This window comes from Callorhinus ursinus, unplaced genomic scaffold, assembly GCF_003265705.2.
Source record: "Callorhinus ursinus isolate GAN/ISIS: 27379988/994484 unplaced genomic scaffold, GSC_fseal_2.0 scaffold10, whole genome shotgun sequence".
Classification (NCBI taxonomy): domain Eukaryota; kingdom Metazoa; phylum Chordata; class Mammalia; order Carnivora; family Otariidae; genus Callorhinus; species Callorhinus ursinus.
In genome coordinates this window covers 37,309,192-37,328,023 of record NW_027397072.1, presented here as the reverse complement: position 1 = coordinate 37,328,023, position 18,832 = coordinate 37,309,192, and the positions used below count along the sequence as shown (strand labels likewise).

Here is an 18,832-nt window from a genome sequence, read left to right as displayed (position 1 = left end):
TGTATAAACTTATTCATGTAGAAATTATATGTTTTTGATAGAATGACCTTTAATTTATTGTCCAAACTGGAGTATTTTTGAGAGCAAAATGGGGAGCTATTAGTCATTGCTGGGGCAGTGGGTATAAATCAGTTCTGTCTCAGGTAAGCTGGACTGTTGGTTATCTTATTTCTGACCCAAAATCAGTGGGTTGAAAGCTGCCCTAAGACCTCTTGCAATCCTTGTTGAATTCAGTAGCTGGTTTAAGTTTTAAGTCATCGGCAGGGAATGTTTGCGTCCCGCTGGCTCTGTAATGATAGTTCTCTTTTCAGAGTAATTGGCCTTTACACAGAAGTGGTTAAAAAAAAACTTTCTTATTAAAAGGGGAAAAGAAATACATATGGGAAGCATACTAAAATTAATCTTTGCTTTTAATAGTGCAAACATGTTTGCAAGCAATTAAGTTTATCCTGCCAAAGGAAATAGCTGTTCAGATGCTTGTCAAGTGGTACAGTGTCCACAGTGCTCCAGGAGGACCCAGTTATCATTCCGAGTGGAATTTATTTGTGACTTGTCTCATGAACATGATGGGTTATAACACAGACCGCTTAGCATGGACCCGAAATGTAAGTACATACAATTGTTTTGTTTTTTTTTTCTGAGTTATTCTGTTGTTACCAATGTAATGTTTGCATAATTGGTAATATAGTATTTAGAGTACATAACAGATCAATTTACTACTAGGTAGACCTTAATCAACAAAATGGAATAATACTAAGGCTTATTGTGTCTATCTATCTATATGGTAAATCACATGTCATTTAATATTTAATGATAATGTTTTACTGGTAATTGTAATACTGAGTTTTATAACATGGGAAAGCATGTTTGACTATAATTTCTCATTTCATCTTTGTAAAATGACTGCAAGTTATGCTAGGATTAGTAGTAATCATCTTGGTTTTTTATTAATGAAGAAACTGAATCACAGAGAGAACAAAGACTGGTGATTTGCTCAAAACAGGGCCTAGACTGTGTCTTCTGAACGATGGCTTAGTGTTCTTCTCTGTAGTCCATGCTGTTTTCATACACAAATTGCTTGGTCTTTGGGGAGGAATGTTTGATTTGAGGGCAATTTAAAGGGCTTTAGCCTAAGTATCTACTCTGTTAATGATGTGAAGCTGTGTCCCTCTCTCTCCACCCCAGAAGCTTTCTTACAGACCTTTAACAGGTTATTGACAAAACCAGCAGAGTAGTGTCTTCGGTATTGGTGATTCCTTTTGGCTCTAGAGATAACTCCAGGACAACCTTGCCTGGGTCACTCTGAACAAATCATTCTAGAACACACTTACCTTTGTCTGGGTAGCTCAGCTGTACGTTTTAGTCTTAGAGTAGTAAATCCATTTAAAAAATCATTTTTTTCTTCATTATGAACGTACATTCTTACTGAGGGAAATCTGGAAAATGGAAGAATTAAGAAGAAAATAATACTGCTCAGATAACCACTCTGAATATCTTTGTATTGCCCTTTAGATAAACACGATATAAATGAAAAGTTCCAATATCATTAAAAATTCCTGGGGTGCGTGGGTGGCTCAGTCGTTGGGCATCTGTCTTCGGCTCAGGTCATGATCCCAAGGTCCTGGGATCGAGCCCCGCACCGGGCTCTCTGCTCAGTGAGCCTGCTTCTCCCTCTCCCTCTGCCTGCTGCTTCCCCTGCTTGTGCTCTCTCTCTCTGTCAAATATATAAGTAAATAAATAAATAAAATCTTAAAAAAAAATTCTTAGGCAAAACCCATTTTATAATCTTAATAGGTGCCATGTGGTTTTATCATTATTAACCAACAATTAATAATAGAACATTGTTAAGTCAGTTTCTTTTCTCATTAGGAATAATTTGCAAACACAGATCTTTACAGCTCTAGTCATTTCCTAAGAACTTAACCTTAGAAGAGCTATTACTAAGTCAAATAATTTTCAAAAAGGGTTGCCCAGTTGACATTCTCACTGGCTTCATTTAGAAGTGCCCATTTCAGCATAGTGATGATTTGTGGTGTGGTGAACCTTTGCCAACTTAGTGAGACATTTTCTCTTATTCCTGTCTAAGTAAATGGTAATGGGTTTTTCAGATTCTCATTGGTTGTTTATTTATTTATGGAGTCTCCATGCCCAACGTAGGACCCTGAGATCAAGAGTTGGATGCTCTAGCGGCTGAGCCAGCCGGGAGCCCCTCTCATTGGTCATTTATAGTTGTTAATTTTTGACTCACATTTCATGTCCTTGCCTATGTTTCATTTTCTTCTCTGCCCAACAGCCAGAGTAATCCAGTCTGACAAAGTCAGGTCATGTCACTCTGCTTAGAATCCTCCAGTACCTTCCCTTCCTACTCAGAGTAAAAGCCAGAAGCCTGCAAGGTGCCATATGACCCATCCCTCTCTTACCTCTCATCTTGTCTCCTCATCCCTGCCTTGCTCACATTGTCCCCCCCGCCACAGGCTTCCATTTCTCTTCTTGGAACGTACCATGCGTATTCTTGCCTCAGGGTCTTTGCACTTGCTGTTAACTCTGGAGAAAAAGCCTTCCCCCAGATAAGACAAGCCTAGGTCTTTTTCAGGTGGCACCTCAGTGCAGCCTGCTCTGTCCATGTGGAATTGTTACCCTCCCCATACTTTTTATCCCCTTTACCTGTTTTATTTTTCCCTTAGCACTAATTAAATATGCCGTATATTTTTACTTATTTATATTGCTTGTGTGTCTCTCTTCCTTCTAGAATGTGAATTTGTGTAAGCAGGGATTTTTGTTTAGTTTTGTTCACTATCTAGGACCTATAGTAGTGCTTGGCATAGATGGACGCTCAGTGAATTTGTGGAATGAATGCTCTTTTACGTCTGAATGAGATACTATTTTTAAGAATTTGTGTTTGTTTTATCATATGAAAGAATTTCCCTCCTGAAATTTCCTTGAGAAAAACCTTCCTGGGGAAATAGGGACAATTTTCTTATTTTAAATAGTTGCATGAAAACTACTTTATTCCACATTTTCCCATTCTTCATTAAATAGGAAGAAATTGAGCCTTACTAGAAACTAAGGATTTCTGCAATGCTTCAGCTTTGTGTAGTTGTTGTGTGTTACTGGGCTGTGGAACTTGTGGATGAATACAGGGTGTTGTGCTCCATCCTCTAGCGGAGAAACAGGTACCCCTCAGGTTTCCATGTTAGGGGGAAGACAGAGCACCTACCATTTTTTCTTTCATAAAGAAGGATGGGGCTCTCTGACTTATTTATTGGATAAGAGTCCTAAAAGAGGGAATAAGGAAATCAGTTCTGAGGCTGAGCTGCTTTCACATTTATTTATAGGACTGCATAATTAAACCCTTGCTATTCTTTTGTCCTTATATCAAAGCTCAGGATGAAGTGGTCCTCAATGGCAATTGGCTTTAATTTTGCTTTGTTCAGATATGTCCTTTTTTGTTTTCATTTAAATAATGGGGTGGAGAGTAGGGAGTACAGAATTTTTGCCAATGACTAGTTACATGATTTTGGCATTTCTTTGGGCCTTCCGTAATTTACTGATGTGTTGAATGAGAGCACTGGACCAGATGATGTTTCCTTGTGGTTCTCACATTCTGTGAATCGTTGCATCTGGGGTTAACTTTTTGTGTCCTTCAGGATGGTCATATTTTCATTAGTTAGAAGTTGAACCTCTGCTGAAGGCCAGGCATGATGCCAGGCTTTTCAGATATTCATTAGGCAAGATAGTTCCTCTCATGGAATCGACAGTCTCAGGAGAAGGCAGATAAGTATTTTACGTCAGTTTATGATAAAGGTCAGGGATCTACAGAAGCGTATAACAAGTTTGGGTAACTTGCAGAATATTAAAATAATGAAAATAAAATAGATCCATATATGCCACAAAGGTGTCTGTATCAGATAATTTCTGTTGTCGTTTTTCATAACTCTAGGTCTTATAAATGTAACTATAGCAAGGACATTCTTTGTGATTGTGGTACTTAGAATATGTGAGAGAGAGAATGTGTGTATGTAGGTGTGCACATATGTGCTAAGTTTTGGTTGAAGGTTTAGGTGAGATAGCTAACAAATGGCATCTGTTGCTTTGATTTTACTCTTGTCATTTTGTTTTTTGATAGTATTGTGTGTGAGTTGGACTGTGTTTTCTTTGAATGCTTTACGAGAAAACCTTTTCTCATCAGTTTTAAAAATTACTCAGTTTTAAAAGCTACTTTATTCCATTTTATATTTAATATTTAAATGTCTTATATTAAATATTGAAATATTGTAATATAAATATTCAGCTTTAAAAAATTACTTTGTTGCTGTCTATCTTTAGTTTTTATATAGAAATCAACTTTCATATGAGTGATACTGATTGACAAATATGTAAGTTTTTATAATAAAACATCGGAAAATAGCCATTGCCATTTATGGGCTTATGGTTGATGAATTGGTAGTTCAGTGCCCATGTGAAGTAGCAGAGGTGGCAAAGGTGATGCCGGGGGAACTGAGTAAGAGTGAACTTTGAGAAAAGTGCTTTTATGTAACTGTATTAGTTAGGATAGGCTGTATATAACAAAATCCTCAAAAGACGTAATAGCTCACACAATAAAAATGTAAGTCTTGCTCCTATAACAGTACTTAGCAGGTGAACAGGCTCCACAGTTACTAGGGACCCAGGCTGATGGAGTATCTGCCATCTTCAACATGAGGCTTCAAAGATTGCCCTGGGGTTGACTCTGTCAGTCAGGTACAAGGGAGAAGTGCCTGGAGGAGCATACACAGGAGTTTTTCATGAACAGGGCCTGGAAGTGATAACATCCTCTTTCTTTTTCTTTCTTTCTTTCTTTCTTTCTTTCTTTCTTTCTTTCTTTCTTTCTTTCTTTCTTTCTTTCTTTTCTTTCTTTCCTTTCTTTCCTTTCTTTCCTTTCTTTCCTTTCTTTCCTTTCTTTCCTTTCTTTCCTTTCCTTCCTTTCCTTTCTTTCCTTCCTTTCCTTCCTTTCCTTCCTTTCCTTCCTTTCCTTCCTTTCCTTCCTTTCCTTCCTTTCCTTCCTTTCCTTCCTTTCCTTCCTTTCCTTCCTTTCCTTCCTTCTTCTTTCTTTCTTTCTTTCTTTCTTTCTTTCTTTCTTTCTTTCTTTCTTTTTTTCTTTCCTTTCTTTCCTTTCTTTCTTTCTTTCTTTTCTTTCTTTCCTTTTTTTTTTTTTTTTAAGATTTTATTTATTTATTTGCCAGAGAGAGAGAGCACAAGAAAGGGGAGCAGCAGGCAAGGGAGAAGCAGACTCTTTGCTGAGCAAGGAGCCCGATGCGGGACTTAATCCCAGGACCCTGGGATCATGACCTGAGCTGAAGACAGATGCTTAACCGACTGAGCCACCCAGGCATCCCTAACATCCACTTTCATTCATTGTCACACTGTCACAGGGCCATACCTAACTCTGAGGGAGGCAGTGATATGTAGCCTGGCTGTGGGTCCAGGAGAAAGAGGAGAACTCTGAAGAGTAGCTACCTGTCTCTGCCATAGAATTGTTAGCCTGTCCTCTATAGACAAGACAGACTCTAAATAAATGTTTGCTTGGTTCTGACATTTGGCTAACATTGGGTTATACTTAGCATATTTGGGATATGGCTAAAGATCCGCGTTCTACTAAAGCAGTGGTGATCTGTGTCATCACAGAAGTCGGGGAGGAAAGGAAACCACCATTGCAGTGCCTGTGGGCTGAGGCACTGTACTAGATGCCTTCCATCTATGATTTCATTTCTTCTTCACAGTAATCTGAGAGGAAAAGTATTCATACCATGTTTTTCCAGATGAAAAAATGAGTTTTGGTGACTTTCCTTAGTTTCCATAATTGGTGAAGCTGATATCTGAATTCTTTGAGTTGATCAGTTAATTTATATGATTTTATCTTTTTTGGGGTTGTCTTTCAGTTTGACTTTGAAGGATCACTTTCCCCAGTCATTGCACCCAAAAAAGCAAGGCCTTCTGAGACAGGATCTGATGATGTAAGCATTCTTACTTCTTGCTACTACAAATTAATTTGTGGGTACTTGTACTAGAATCTACAGACGTGGTACTCTTGTTGATTTGTGTATATTTCTGACACCTTTTACTTCATTTTAATACTGAATAGCAGTTATCTTGAAGGTTGGATATGTTAGGTTTTCTGTTGGTTATTCCTATACTTTTGTCTTTAATGATCATCTAAAAATTACTGAACATAGATAATACGCATGATTTGAGTTTGGATTTGTAGCTGTTTTACTGCTAATTAATTCTCTGATTCAGGTTCTCAATCATACTTGATTCCATGGTATATTCTTAAGTGATTAAGAAAATTTTTTTAAATTGAGGTATAATTTACATAAACGAAATGCTTAGATCTGAAGTTTACAGTTTGATCAACTTTGACAAATAAACACTCATGTAACCCATACCCCTCTCAAAACACAAAACATTTCCGTTACAGAAGTTTCCATGTGCCATTTTTAATTATTCCCTTCCTTCCCTTCCTCTATTCTTGAAGCAACCACTGATTTGAATTCTATCACTGTAAGTTAGTTTTGCCTGTTCTAGAACTTGATATAAGTGAATTAATGTGGTACATAATCTTTGGTATAAAGGTTTCTTTCATTTAGCGTGATGTTTTTGAGATTCATCCCAGGTGTTGCAGATATCAGCAGTTTGTGCCTTTTATTGCTGAGTAGTGTGCATATATCATAGTTCATTTATACATTCTTCTGCTGATGGATACCTAGGCTATTTCCATTATTTGGCTATTATGAATAAGGCTGCCATCCGTATTCATTGACAAGTATTTGTGGACATATATTTTCATTTCTTCTGGGTAAATACCTAGCAGTGAAATTGATGGATCAGTGCTGGTTCCCAGACTCATTACACTACATTACAATCTGACCAGTGATAAATGAGAGTTCCTCTTGTTCTTCATCTTGGCCAGCATTTGCTGTGTGTCAGTCTTTTTCATTTTAACTATTTGAGTGTATAAAGTAGTTTCTCTTAGGTTTTAATTTTCCTTTTCCTCATGACTAAGGATGTTAAACACTTCTTTATGTGCTTATTAGCTACTTATATATCTTTTCGTCAAGTTTGTGCTCAAACTTTTTACAGTTTTTTAATTGGGTTTTTAAAAATATTTATTGAGCTGTAGAAGTTTTTTGTATATTCTGGATATGAGTTCTTTGTTGTGTACATTTTGGGAATATTTTCTCTTGGTATATGATGAACAGATTTTTAAAAATTTTAGTTACTCATCTTACCGATTTTTTACTTTTATGGTTTGTTTTTTCTGTATCTGGTCCAAGAGTGTTTAAGTTAGAATAACACACTGTATTAAACCTTACAAAAACATCAGTAAATTCCAGGACCTGAAAATAGCATAAATCATATTCTCTCAACACAGTAATAAATCAAAGTAAAAACAAAAACAGACTTAGTACTTGGAAAACGGAGTACAATCAGTGTGAATACAAAATTCAGTTGGTTATTGGGTTGTAATTGCTAGCTCCAGCATCCTATAAACATAGATGAATATACTAACCGGATACAAGTAGACTTCTCCCCTTACCAAAACACAGATCAGTGTAGTGGTCACTAAACTTGCCTATCTACACTTCCCACCTTTTATTCTTTACTTTTGGCTTCATAAGAAATCACCTAAGGTAATCTTAATTTTCTTTCTCAATCTCTATAAATAGTGGGATTCTTTCAGTCTCTTTCCTAATAGGGCATGACTAAAATTTTTCAAATGGGTTTTGAAAAGTGGTTTGTCTTAATGTCTATTGCTGGCATCTGTAAATTGCTTAGCTATTTTGATGTGGGTCTGATTTTTAAGCATTGTGATTTTTTTCCCAACTTAATATGAAAATAGAACTTGAATTGTTTTAATGATGACATTACAAGGAGGCATTATTTAAAAAAAATAATATCTTCTTTATTTTTCTCAGGACTGGGAGTATTTACTAAATTCAGACTACCACCAGAATGTTGAGTCTCATCTTTTGAATAGATCTTTATGTTTAAGTCCTTTGGAAGTTTCACAGATGAAGGATGAGGATTTTTCACAGAATCTCATTCTGGATTCTTCTACACTTCTGTTTACTCATATACCTGCAATTTTTTTTGTTCTTCACCTTGTCTATGAGGAGCTTAAGTTGAATACTCTAATGGGAGAAGGAATTCGTTCACTTGTTGGCCTTCTTGTTCAGTTGGCAAGGTAAATATTGTTTGTAGATTAGAAACTACCAAGAGGTCCTTAGATGACTTGATCTCAGCCATGAATATCATATAGGAACCTTGCAAATAAATTTCTGAAATCTACCTTTTCAGAAAACCAGAGCATTTTCTATAAACCACAGAGTATTTGAAGGTATTGGCTATGTAAAGGCCTTGTGGGCTGTTATGGGGTTCTTAGTCTTTATTCTAAGATTAGTGGGAAGTCATAAAGGTGTCTTAAACAATGGAGGTGACCTGTTCAGCTCTTCATTTTGACAAGCTGACTTGGCTACACTATGGTGGGCATTGTATAACACCTGCTGTTTTATAGTAATACCTAAATTCAAATAGGAGGTATAGTTAACACAATCATAGTTTACATATATGATTTGTAGGTATTATGATCTCTGTTTTAATGATGATGAAACTTTTCTAAGTTTGTTCCTAAGAACATGAATATTGTTTGCTAGATGAGGGTTCTTTTTGCTGTGTTTTTGTTGTCTCAGTCTGTGGTTATCCCTGTCTTTGAGGCTCTTGTAGTGTATGCACAATAAGATTGTGTTCGGCACTGAATTCTGAAGGTCATATTTAGATGCTATTTCAGCCTTTGTGACCCTTGGTAATAAAGTTGAATTTGAATTGAAATGTCAAACTCTTGAGTTAAGATTATAGCACACTTTCTAATTTCTATGCTCTTCCTTGAGACTCTGAAATTCTTTTCTGAAAAGTGGCAGTTTTAATTGATGGTCAGTTTCTCTTATGACGAATCATTACTAGCATGAAAATTCTTTTGTAATGAAATGACTTCCGAACTCTAATCATGACTTTCTGAAATAAGTAACATTTTTATAATGTTTTATATTTTTAAAGCTAATTTTTACATAATATTTCTTATTTAATCTTCAAAACTGAGTGAAGGAGGATTTATCTACTTTCTGGAAGAAAATACTGAGGCTCGTAGAGATAACTTGCTGAAGACAACAGAACTAACAAATAATGGAGAAACTAGTTTAATCTCCATAAAATTTATCTAGCAAAAAGTTTGGGCTGTGTTTGTTATATTGGGCACTTCAAGGTCCAGAAATAGAATAAAAGGACTCTAGATTTGATTATCTTCTTTGTCATAAGTTTTTTAAATTGAAAAGTTGAACTGATGAATCCTAACTCTGTGGGGGAAAATGCTCTAATACCTTTCTTGTGATTTCTTTTTTATATGCTCTTACTGTTTTAGGGATTTAAAATTGGAGCCTTATGTAGATCATTACTATAGAGATTACCCAACACTTGTCAGAACCACTGGACAAGTGTGCACAATTGATCAAGGTAAGTGTTTGTGCCATTAAAGATTATCTAAATGGTGAGTGATGTTTGCTCGTATCTTTCTTGATGAATAGCACTGTATTTCTTACCTTACTGTCTAAGTCAGAGGTGGTATTTTTCCATCAGGTAGATTTCAGTTTGTAGTGTTTGATCTCCGACTTACAGTAAGAGATAACAACTTCTTTGGTGTGTGGGGAAAGTTTTATCCATCCCCAAGTGCTAAGGATGCTTTGCCCTAGACCTGTCTAATCAGTAGCCAATAACCGTATGTTATTTAAATTAATTCATACTGAAAATTCAGTTCCTTAGTTGCATTAGCCCCATTTCACGTACTCAGTAGCCACATAGGATAGTGGCTGCCATATTGGATATTACAGATATAGAGCATTTCCGTCACCACTCTATTGCCTTCGATCTTGAACTACGGTGACTCAATATCGTGGCCCAATTGTTAGAGTGGAATCCCAGGTTTCTCTTGTTTTCTCACCTTTAGGATTAGGGTACAAAATTTTGGTTAGATTCTTCATATACCTTGAGTATAAGAATTTGCCAAATTTCCATCCAGAATGGGATAAGATAGTAGTCATTTACATTCTACATATTATAATATAGTCAGTCATTTTCTGTGACAGAAAACATGAAGTATTTTGGAGAAAAATGTTATTCTGATTGTTTCCAAATGGCAGATACTGATTATTTTCCCTTTAGAATAAAATTGTATTGTTGGGCGCTTGGGTGGCTCAGTTGGTTGAGCATCTGACTCTTGATCTTGGCTCAGGTCCTCCTCTCACGGTTGTGAGTTCAAGCCCCATGTTGGGCTCCGCACTGGTCGTGGAACCTACCTTAAAAAAAAAAAGAATAAAATGGTATTATCTTAATGTATTCTTGTGTCTTTATAAATGTTTATCTAATTCTAAAGGTCAAACAGGATTTATGCATCATCCATCATTTTTTACTTCTGAGCCACCAAGTATTTATCAGTGGGTGAGTTCTTGTTTGAAGGGTGAAGGAATGCCGCCCTATCCTTACCTTCCTGGAATCTGTGAAAGAAGCAGACTTGTAGTCTTGGTATGTATTACCTACCTTGTTTATTTTTTTCTTTTTAAACCTAATTTTTAAAATTATACAAAAAGATTAACTTTTTTCATTTTGTGTACATTTCTGTGAATTTCAGCAAATGTATAGGTTCATGTAATTACCACCATAATTAGGCCACAGAACAGTTCCAACACCCCCAAAACTTCCCACAAGCTTTTGTGATTCATCCAAGTTCTTGCCTGTGTCAGCAGTTTGTTGCATTTAATTGCTGAGTGCTAGTCCTTTGTGGGGTGTTTCACAGTGATTACCCATTCACCCGTTGAAGATATTTGGGTTGGTCCAAGTTTTTTAGCAGTTATGACTATAGCTCCTATGAACATTTATGCCTAGGATTTTGTGTAAATGTAAATTTTCATTTCTCAGGGATAGATACCCAGAGGTGGGATTGATGGTTATAAAAATAAGTATTTTTCAAAGCAGCCATACCGTTTTACATTCTCACCATCAGTTATGAGAGTTCCAATTTTTCTACATCCTTGTCAGTTTTGGTATGGTCATGATTTGTAATTTTTGCTATTTTTTGATAGATGTGTAGTAGTATCTCATTGTGGTTTTAATTTGCATTTCCTTAATGACTGATGATGTTTTTAGAGTTCTAGACAGGAGGTTTTGTCAGCTATGTGGATTGTAAATATTTTCTTCTGGTTTGTACCTGTCATGTCTCATCATTCTCTTAATGTTTCTTTTAGCAGAGCAAAAATGTTTAATTTTATTGAAGCCAGTTTATCCAGTTTTTCTTTTAGATAGTGCTTTTGGTATCTAAGAATTCACCGTTTAACTTCAGGTCGCAAGTACTGTCTCATGTGTTTCTTTGCAGAAGTTTTATAGTTTTATGCTTTATACTTAGATCTATAATCCATTCTCATAATGTTTTATTCTTTTTCTTTTTTTTTAAGATTTTATTTATTTATTTATTTGAGAGAGAGAGAATGAGAGAGAGAGAGAGAGCACGTGAGAGGGGGAAGGGTCAGAGGGAGAAGCAGACTCCCTGCTGAGCAGGGAGCCTGTTGTGGGACTCGATCCTGAGACTCCAGGATCATGACCTGAGCCGAAAGCAGTCGCTTAACCAACTGAGCCACCCAGGCGCCCTGTTTTTTTCTTTTTATTAAGATGTGTGGTTTAGGTTAAGGTTCTTATTCCATTTGGATGTCCAAATCTTTTAACACCATTTGTTGAGAAGACTCTCCTTTCTCTATTGCTTTTGCACGTTTGTCAAAAGTTGATTTGCCACAATTTTCTGGATCTATTTCTGGGCTTTCTTTTGTTGTCCATTGATCTGTGTTGCTGTCCCCATTGTGTTGATTACTGTAGCTATATAGTGAGTCTTAAAAATTGGTTAGTGTGATGACTCCTTTTGTTACTCTTCTTTTTCAAAATTGTTTTAGCTGTTTTGTTCCTTTGCCTTTTCATTTAAATTTTACAATCAGCATGTGTATAGCTACAAAAAAAATTCTACTTGAATTTTTTTCTCCAAAGAAATGCATCTTTACTTTAAAAAATTAGTTTACTTTGAATAGTTAATACATGTGCAAGATCAAACCTTCAAATCGAACCGAAGGACTTTGGTAAAGGTGAGTTCCTTCATGCTCCCATTCCTTGGTCCCTTCTCCCAGGGGCAGCAGGCCTATAGGTCCTTTGTGTACCTTTCCAGAGATGGGGCCTTCCTAGGCTTATAGGAGAACCCCATGCTTTTGTCTCCTCCACAGATATCAGTGGACTGTAAATGTCTTTGTACCCCACATGTCTTTTCCTTATTCTGCATTCTGCTTTACTTCATGTTGAGAGAGGCTTCAGAGTCCCCTGTGGCTCTGAAACAGACATGTAAAATAGTGATTCTTCTTTTTAAAAAAAATGATGGTAAAATCTACATAACATGATGTTTATTATTAAATATTTTTAAGTGTACAGTTAATTCAGTGACGTTAAATACATTTACAGAATATTAAGAACATGTTAATCCCAGAACTTTCACATCCCTTGATACCTGTGTCAAAACATTTTAAGTAAAACCACCAAATATATTGGTCCTGTCCAACTCTGCTGAATGGGGGGTAGACTTGGTGTAATCTCTAGCCACAAAGAGGAGCCAGAGAAATATGAATATACCAAGTTGGTCAGCCTCCAACTTAAATTATGTTAGTCAACTTACAGATATTCATATTATGACTTTTTTTTTGTTAGATACGATGTCAGTTAGGTTTAGGAATATGTCACTTGCAATGCTTGTATTGGTTTGGAATATAGGATTTTTTTTTTAAATTTTTTTTAAAGATTTTATTTATTTATTTGACAGAGAGAGACACAGCGAGAGAGGGAACACAAGCAGAGGGAGTGGGAGAGGGAGAAGCAGGCTTTCCGATGTGGGACTCGATCCCAGGATCCTGGGACCGTGACCTGAGCCGAAGGCAGATGCTTAACAACTGAGCCACCACGGCGCCCTTAGAAATAGGATTTTTAAGATTCTCCAGCATTGTAGTAAAATTTTAATAGAATTGTGCTTTCAGGGAAAAAAAAAAAGCTACTTGCAGGTGCAGCTCTTGGTGGTAGTAGCAAGTAGCAAATATTCAAATGAGAACTTTGAAGGCCAAAGTGGAGAAGGGTGTGGGTTCACCTAACAGAAACAGTCCAGGTGTCCATTAGTTTATGAATAGAGAAAGTTTGGTAAATCTGCATAATGGAATACTACTCAACAATAAAAAGAAACAAACCTCGGATGCATGCAGTAATGTGAGTGAATCTCAGAGGCATGCTAAGTTAAAGAAGTAGGACATAGAAGATTACATATTCTAAGATTCCATTTATGTGACATTATAAAATAGGCAAAACTATAGGGAAAGAAAACAGGTGAGTTGTTTCCGGTGCTGGGTGTAGGAGGAGTGGATTGACTATAGAGGGTATAAGGGAGATTTTTGGTGTGATGGGAGTGTTCTATATCATGACTGTAGTAGTGGTTATATTACTGTATAATGTTTGTCAATACTCAGAGCTGTACAACTAAAATGGATGAATTTTCCTATAATTCCTGTAATTATACCTTGTTTGTTTAAAAAATAATGTTAATTTTCTCCTTATGCAGAGTATTGCACTCTATATACTTGGTAATGAGAGCTCTGTTTCTGAGGACTCCTCACAGTATTTATCCAGAATAATTATAGGTAAGTCAATATAATGTTAGGCTTCCCAAAATGAATTATTTTTTCCAAAACAAATTTTTATAAATGTTGATATCAGAGTTGAAATTAAAAAATGAAAAATTTATTAAGTGCTTTAGAGGCCATGTTTTGCCTCATTTTAGAGGTGACCTCTTGTACTGGTCTAGCCTGCAGTCCACAGCTGATTTTCAGAGGCCAGGAGTACTTCAAATTTAACAATTTTTTTGTGTTTTCAGTGTACATAAAAAGGACTATTTTAGCCTCAGGAAAATTATTACACTTTCCAGTCACCAAAGGACTGCTTATTTTGTTATTTTTTGGGAGTTATTTGTTAGTGAATTTTTATTTCCAAATGTCTTCTATGTGTTACATGTTTTCTTTATGAGGATAACTATCAAAATAAAATTTCATTTTGTTGCCTTTTAGCCCCCCAGAAGTCACAAGCAGAACAAGAAGAAAACAGGTGACTTTTATTCAGATTGTGCTTGTATATTAAAAATATAAAGCACTATTGTGTTTTACTATTGAATAACTTCATGTTTCATTCCCCTTACAGGTTTAGTTTCAAGCATTCTACATCAGTTTCTAGTCTAGCTGAACAATTAGTTGTCTGGATGACTAATGTAGGTAAGGTAGTCCTTGTTACTTTTTACATGTCTTTGAGATGCTGGTGAGAACCACCTGCTTTCCCCAGGTACCTCCTTCCTCAGTAGACCCTGTTTCCTCCCAGGGAGCTAGAACTGGGTGGCAGGACAGGGTCTCTCACTCTGTGAAAGGGTCCTGCAAGACCAAGATTGTGGCATATCAGGCCACACTTCCTTTCCCTGACCTTGTCACAACTTCCATATCATAATCCTGCTGTCCAGCTTTTTATCTCTCGATGGGTAAGAAATGTTTATTTGCCCTTCTAGGCCAGTCAGAGCTGTGACTCTGTAGTCATTACACGTTCAGACTTGAAGACATTGTAATACTCACATATCAGAAGGGAGTATTTCTGGCAAAATCTAAAAGTAATTATACAGACATTTCAGGGTATGCTTTTGAAGAATATAGGCTAGTGATTTAGGCTCCAAGATGAGGATACAGTTGGGAGGAGGGAAAAGGAGGAGTTCCCTATTCCCTTTTCCCAAAGCCAGTGCTCTTAGGCTTTAAACGGAGTAAAATACTAAAGACGTTTTTTTGCATTTAAAATGAAGAACTAAAAAATTTAAATTACGGACACGAAGGTAGAAAAAAATGGCAGTGTTATAGAATAGTATGTTATAAAGTAATGGTGTAATGAATATTACAGGATGTCTGAATTCTTAAAGAGTATTTTAAATGATTTCGCTTTTTGCTGTTTTTTTATATGCTCCCTTAAAAATTACAGTAATTGTCCTATGGAATTACAGATAGGATACCTATGCCGAAAAATATTAGATGAGTTAGTTCTATTTGTATATTACATATTATAATATTTAATAAAAGTGTTATTCTCATAAGGAAACCTTTTAATAATCAACTTTAAATATTAATAAATAATATATAATAGTATAAAATCTAGCCTGGTGATGGGTATTAAAGAGGGCATGTTCTGCATGGAACACTGGGTGTTATATGCAAACAATGAATCATGGAACACTACATCAAAAACTAATGATTAATGTATGGTGATTAACATAACATAATAAAAAAAATTTAGAAAATCATTTTAAGAAAAATAAATTTTACCTGAGGATTTGAAAAATTTTAAATATGAAGTGTGGTAAAATATAAAAGAATGTATAAAATGTGTAGAGAATAATAGTAAGGTGAACATTGTTGTGTACTGGTCACCTACCATTAGAAATAGAACATTGCTAGTATATTAGAAGGCCCTACATCTCTGCTCCATGTGATAATCTTCCTCTCACACACCTTTTTACTACCTGTAATCACGGCCTTACTTAAATTTTGTATTATCTCATTTTCTTTGTAGTTTTACCATCTTTATGAACTTAATGTAAATGGATATAGATATAAATTATTTTTTTCCACTCACTTCATCCATGTTGACTTGTGTAGTAGTAGGTCATTCATTTTCACTGCTACATACTCCATTGTTTGACTATAGCACCATTTATTTATCCATTCTGTTGATGATAGCATTTGGGTTGTTTCCTCCCTTCCCTCTTTTTGTCATAGTGAATAGTGTTGCTACTGAATATTTTAATAGTTGTGTCCTGGTGCACTTGTGTACAAGTTTCTATATGGCCATTAGTGGACCATAGAGGTGGACCTGTCTGTACCTGCCATGTGTTTTCCAAAGCGATTGTACCACCACCAGCTGTGGGTGGGAAATACTGTTGATTTACTTTAATATTTGTCTATCAAGTGAGTGAAATTATAATTTTAGTAATTTTAATTTGAACTTTCCTGATCACTTTTCATATGTTTATGGCCTATTTGTTTCCTCTTTGGGAAATGTCTTTTTGTCTTTCCTGTCTTTCCTATTGGGTTGTTTCTCTTTTCCTTAAGGTTTTTAGTTCTTTTATTATTATTTTTAAAAGATTTTATTTATTTATTTGACAGAGAGAGTGAGTGAGAGAGCACAAGCGGGGGCGGGGAGGGAGAGGGAGAAGTAGACTCCTCACTGAGCAGGGAGCCTGCTGCAGGGCTCAATCCCAGGGCCCTGGAATCATGACCTGAGCTGAAGGCAGATGCTTAACTGACTGAGGCACCCAGGTGCCCTGATTTTAATTCTTTAAAGGACCTTTTATACTAATCCTAGATGTCAAGATACTAGTCTGGTAGTAAGATGAAAAAAATCGATTTCTCTTTTGTCAGGATAGATGTTGATTAACTTGAATCAGAGGATAATTGGGACAGTGGCAGGTCTAAATGAAAAATTTTCTCCTTTACTTTAATCACAAGGTTTCACTTTAAGAGACTTGGAAACTCTTCCCTTTGGAATTGCTCTTCCCATCAGAGATGCAATTTACCACTGTCGTGAGCAGCCTGCTTCAGACTGGCCAGAAGCTGTCTGTCTCCTGATCGGACGTCAGGATCTTTCCAAGCAGGCCTGCGAAGGAAACTTACCCAAAGGGAAATCTGTGAGTATCAACATAGAAAGTTCAAAGTTCAGATTTAGTTTCAAAATCAGAGTAGTAATATTCTTCATTTTTTTCTTAAGTCTTTTTATAAGTGTACATATCAGTTTGTTTTATACTGTATGCCATAGGGGGTTTATAATTGGGCAGATCTTCTTATTTATAAATTGAACATGGGAACAGGAGATTTTGTGAAGGCTCTGTCTTGCCTAGACCTTTCTTTCCTTTAAGTCAGGAAAAGTGCTGAGTTAGTAGATTCACTACCATGACTCTTTCTCTGCTTGTACCATAGTGGTAATTAACTACTTTGTGACTGTTAGGTAGAAAAAGGGGGAGCACATGTATCCTCACTTTGAATATGTAACTTTTCTCTTTCATACTTTTTTAATATGTTGAATTTCTTGAATTTAACCTTCTAAACAGGTGTAATTATATCTGTTTAATCACATAAAACTGAAGCTTCAGGAAAGGGTTTTTTGGGAGCTGGGATGGGGGACACTAAAGTTGTTTAGAAGATGTCTTAGATTATTCCTCCTGAAATTCTATCCTTTGTCAGTCTTCCTCTGCTTTTATAAAGAATGGGTTCTGAGAAGCCTACAAATAAAAAATGAAATACATCGTTACTCTCCAATTATCGCCCTTTTTTTTTTTTAAAGATTTTATTTATTTATTTGAGAGAGAGAGAATGAGAGAGAGCACATGAGAGGGGGGAGGGTCAGAGGAACCTGATGTGGGACTCGATCCTGGGACTCCAGGATCATGACCTGAGCTGAAGGCAGTTGCTTAACCAACTGAGCCACCCAGGCACCCTCCAATTATCTCCCTTTTAAAATCAGCCTCTTTTAAAAACTTAAAAGTGGAATTTCAACTACTTTTTCTAGAACTCTATTTAACTTAAAAAAATATAAATGGTAGCACTGCATTACCCTGAGGATCATAGAGGATTCAGGGATGGTTTTCCCAATCTTGGTGACTCTTTTAATTTGGGTATTGTTTTATTTTTTTTTTTTAAGAGCGAGTAGGAGGGGGCAGGGGGAGAGAGAATCCTAAGCAGGCTTCACCTAGCATGAAGCCTGAGACAGGGCTCAGTCTCACGACCCTGAGATCATGACCTGAGCTGAAATTAAGAGTTGGATGCCCAACCAACTGAGCCACCCAGGCACCCTGTTTGTACTTTGTTTATATCCCCAAGAGAACAGCACAAATTTGCCTCATCTTTTGAACCAACACATATTAATCAAAATACTGTGACTATTTATAATCCAATTACACCTTAGGCTATTAATGCTTCTTCAGAGCTTCAGAGTCTGTATCAAAATTTTATTCCTAACATTGGAGTTGCCTACTGGATCTATGAGAGAAGCAGTTTCCGTGGGATCCCCTCTCCAGCAGGGTTGGCCCAGCATCTCTCTCTTTTAATCTACACTCATATAATAGCTTTTAGTTGAATTAGTGTTTGTCCTACTTTAAACAGAAAACCTTTTGTTGTTTTTTTTTTTTTGCTAATAATATGATTATCCTTTCCTTTACCAAGATAAGTTTTAGCATTTAGACCTCATTTGTTACTATGAGTGAGAGCAGTTTAACATCATTAGCCCTAAAAACAAATGGTATTGATAATCTTTGATCTATTTAAGATGTTATTTTAAGTAATTCTATCTAAATTCAGTTTGATCAGTTATTTGAGGTTACATTTTATATTATTTGAGGCTACCTTTTATGACTCATCGAAATTCAGTTTATGAGCTATTTGGATCTATACTTTATAGCTAACTCATCCAGGAGAATAGTTTCTTTTAATGTTAGATATTCCTTAGGAACCGTAATGAATATTTATGAACTAAGTAAGAGGGATTAGTTAGTCACATCTGCTATGTTTTTAGGCTAATGTTGCTTCCCTGTTAAATGTCGCAAAACTTTAGCATTTTAACTAGGAATTAATCTTTTGTTAAAGGAGTATAAAGTTCTTGA

At 36.0% G+C, this 18,832-nt stretch overlaps 1 protein-coding gene across 6 annotated transcripts in view; it reads left to right on the top strand.

The window, feature by feature from the left end:
* The window catches only part of ANAPC1 (anaphase promoting complex subunit 1), a 91,871-nt gene that overhangs the window by 24,664 nt on the left and 48,375 nt on the right, over positions 1–18,832 (top strand). For 5 of the 6 annotated variants that reach the window (XM_025868187.2, XM_025868186.2, XM_073897383.1 and 2 more), the window contains 9 exons: positions 418–605; positions 5,919–5,993; positions 7,956–8,224; positions 9,455–9,546; positions 10,463–10,611; positions 13,718–13,796; positions 14,220–14,256; positions 14,350–14,420; positions 16,686–16,864. In XM_025868187.2, coding sequence (XP_025723972.1) covers positions 418–605; positions 5,919–5,993; positions 7,956–8,224; positions 9,455–9,546; positions 10,463–10,611; positions 13,718–13,796; positions 14,220–14,256; positions 14,350–14,420; positions 16,686–16,864 — 1,139 coding nt within the window. The remainder of the gene's footprint in view (positions 1–417; positions 606–5,918; positions 5,994–7,955; positions 8,225–9,454; positions 9,547–10,462; positions 10,612–13,717; positions 13,797–14,219; positions 14,257–14,349; positions 14,421–16,685; positions 16,865–18,832) is intronic. The other variant, XM_073897384.1, reaches the window with a different exon arrangement.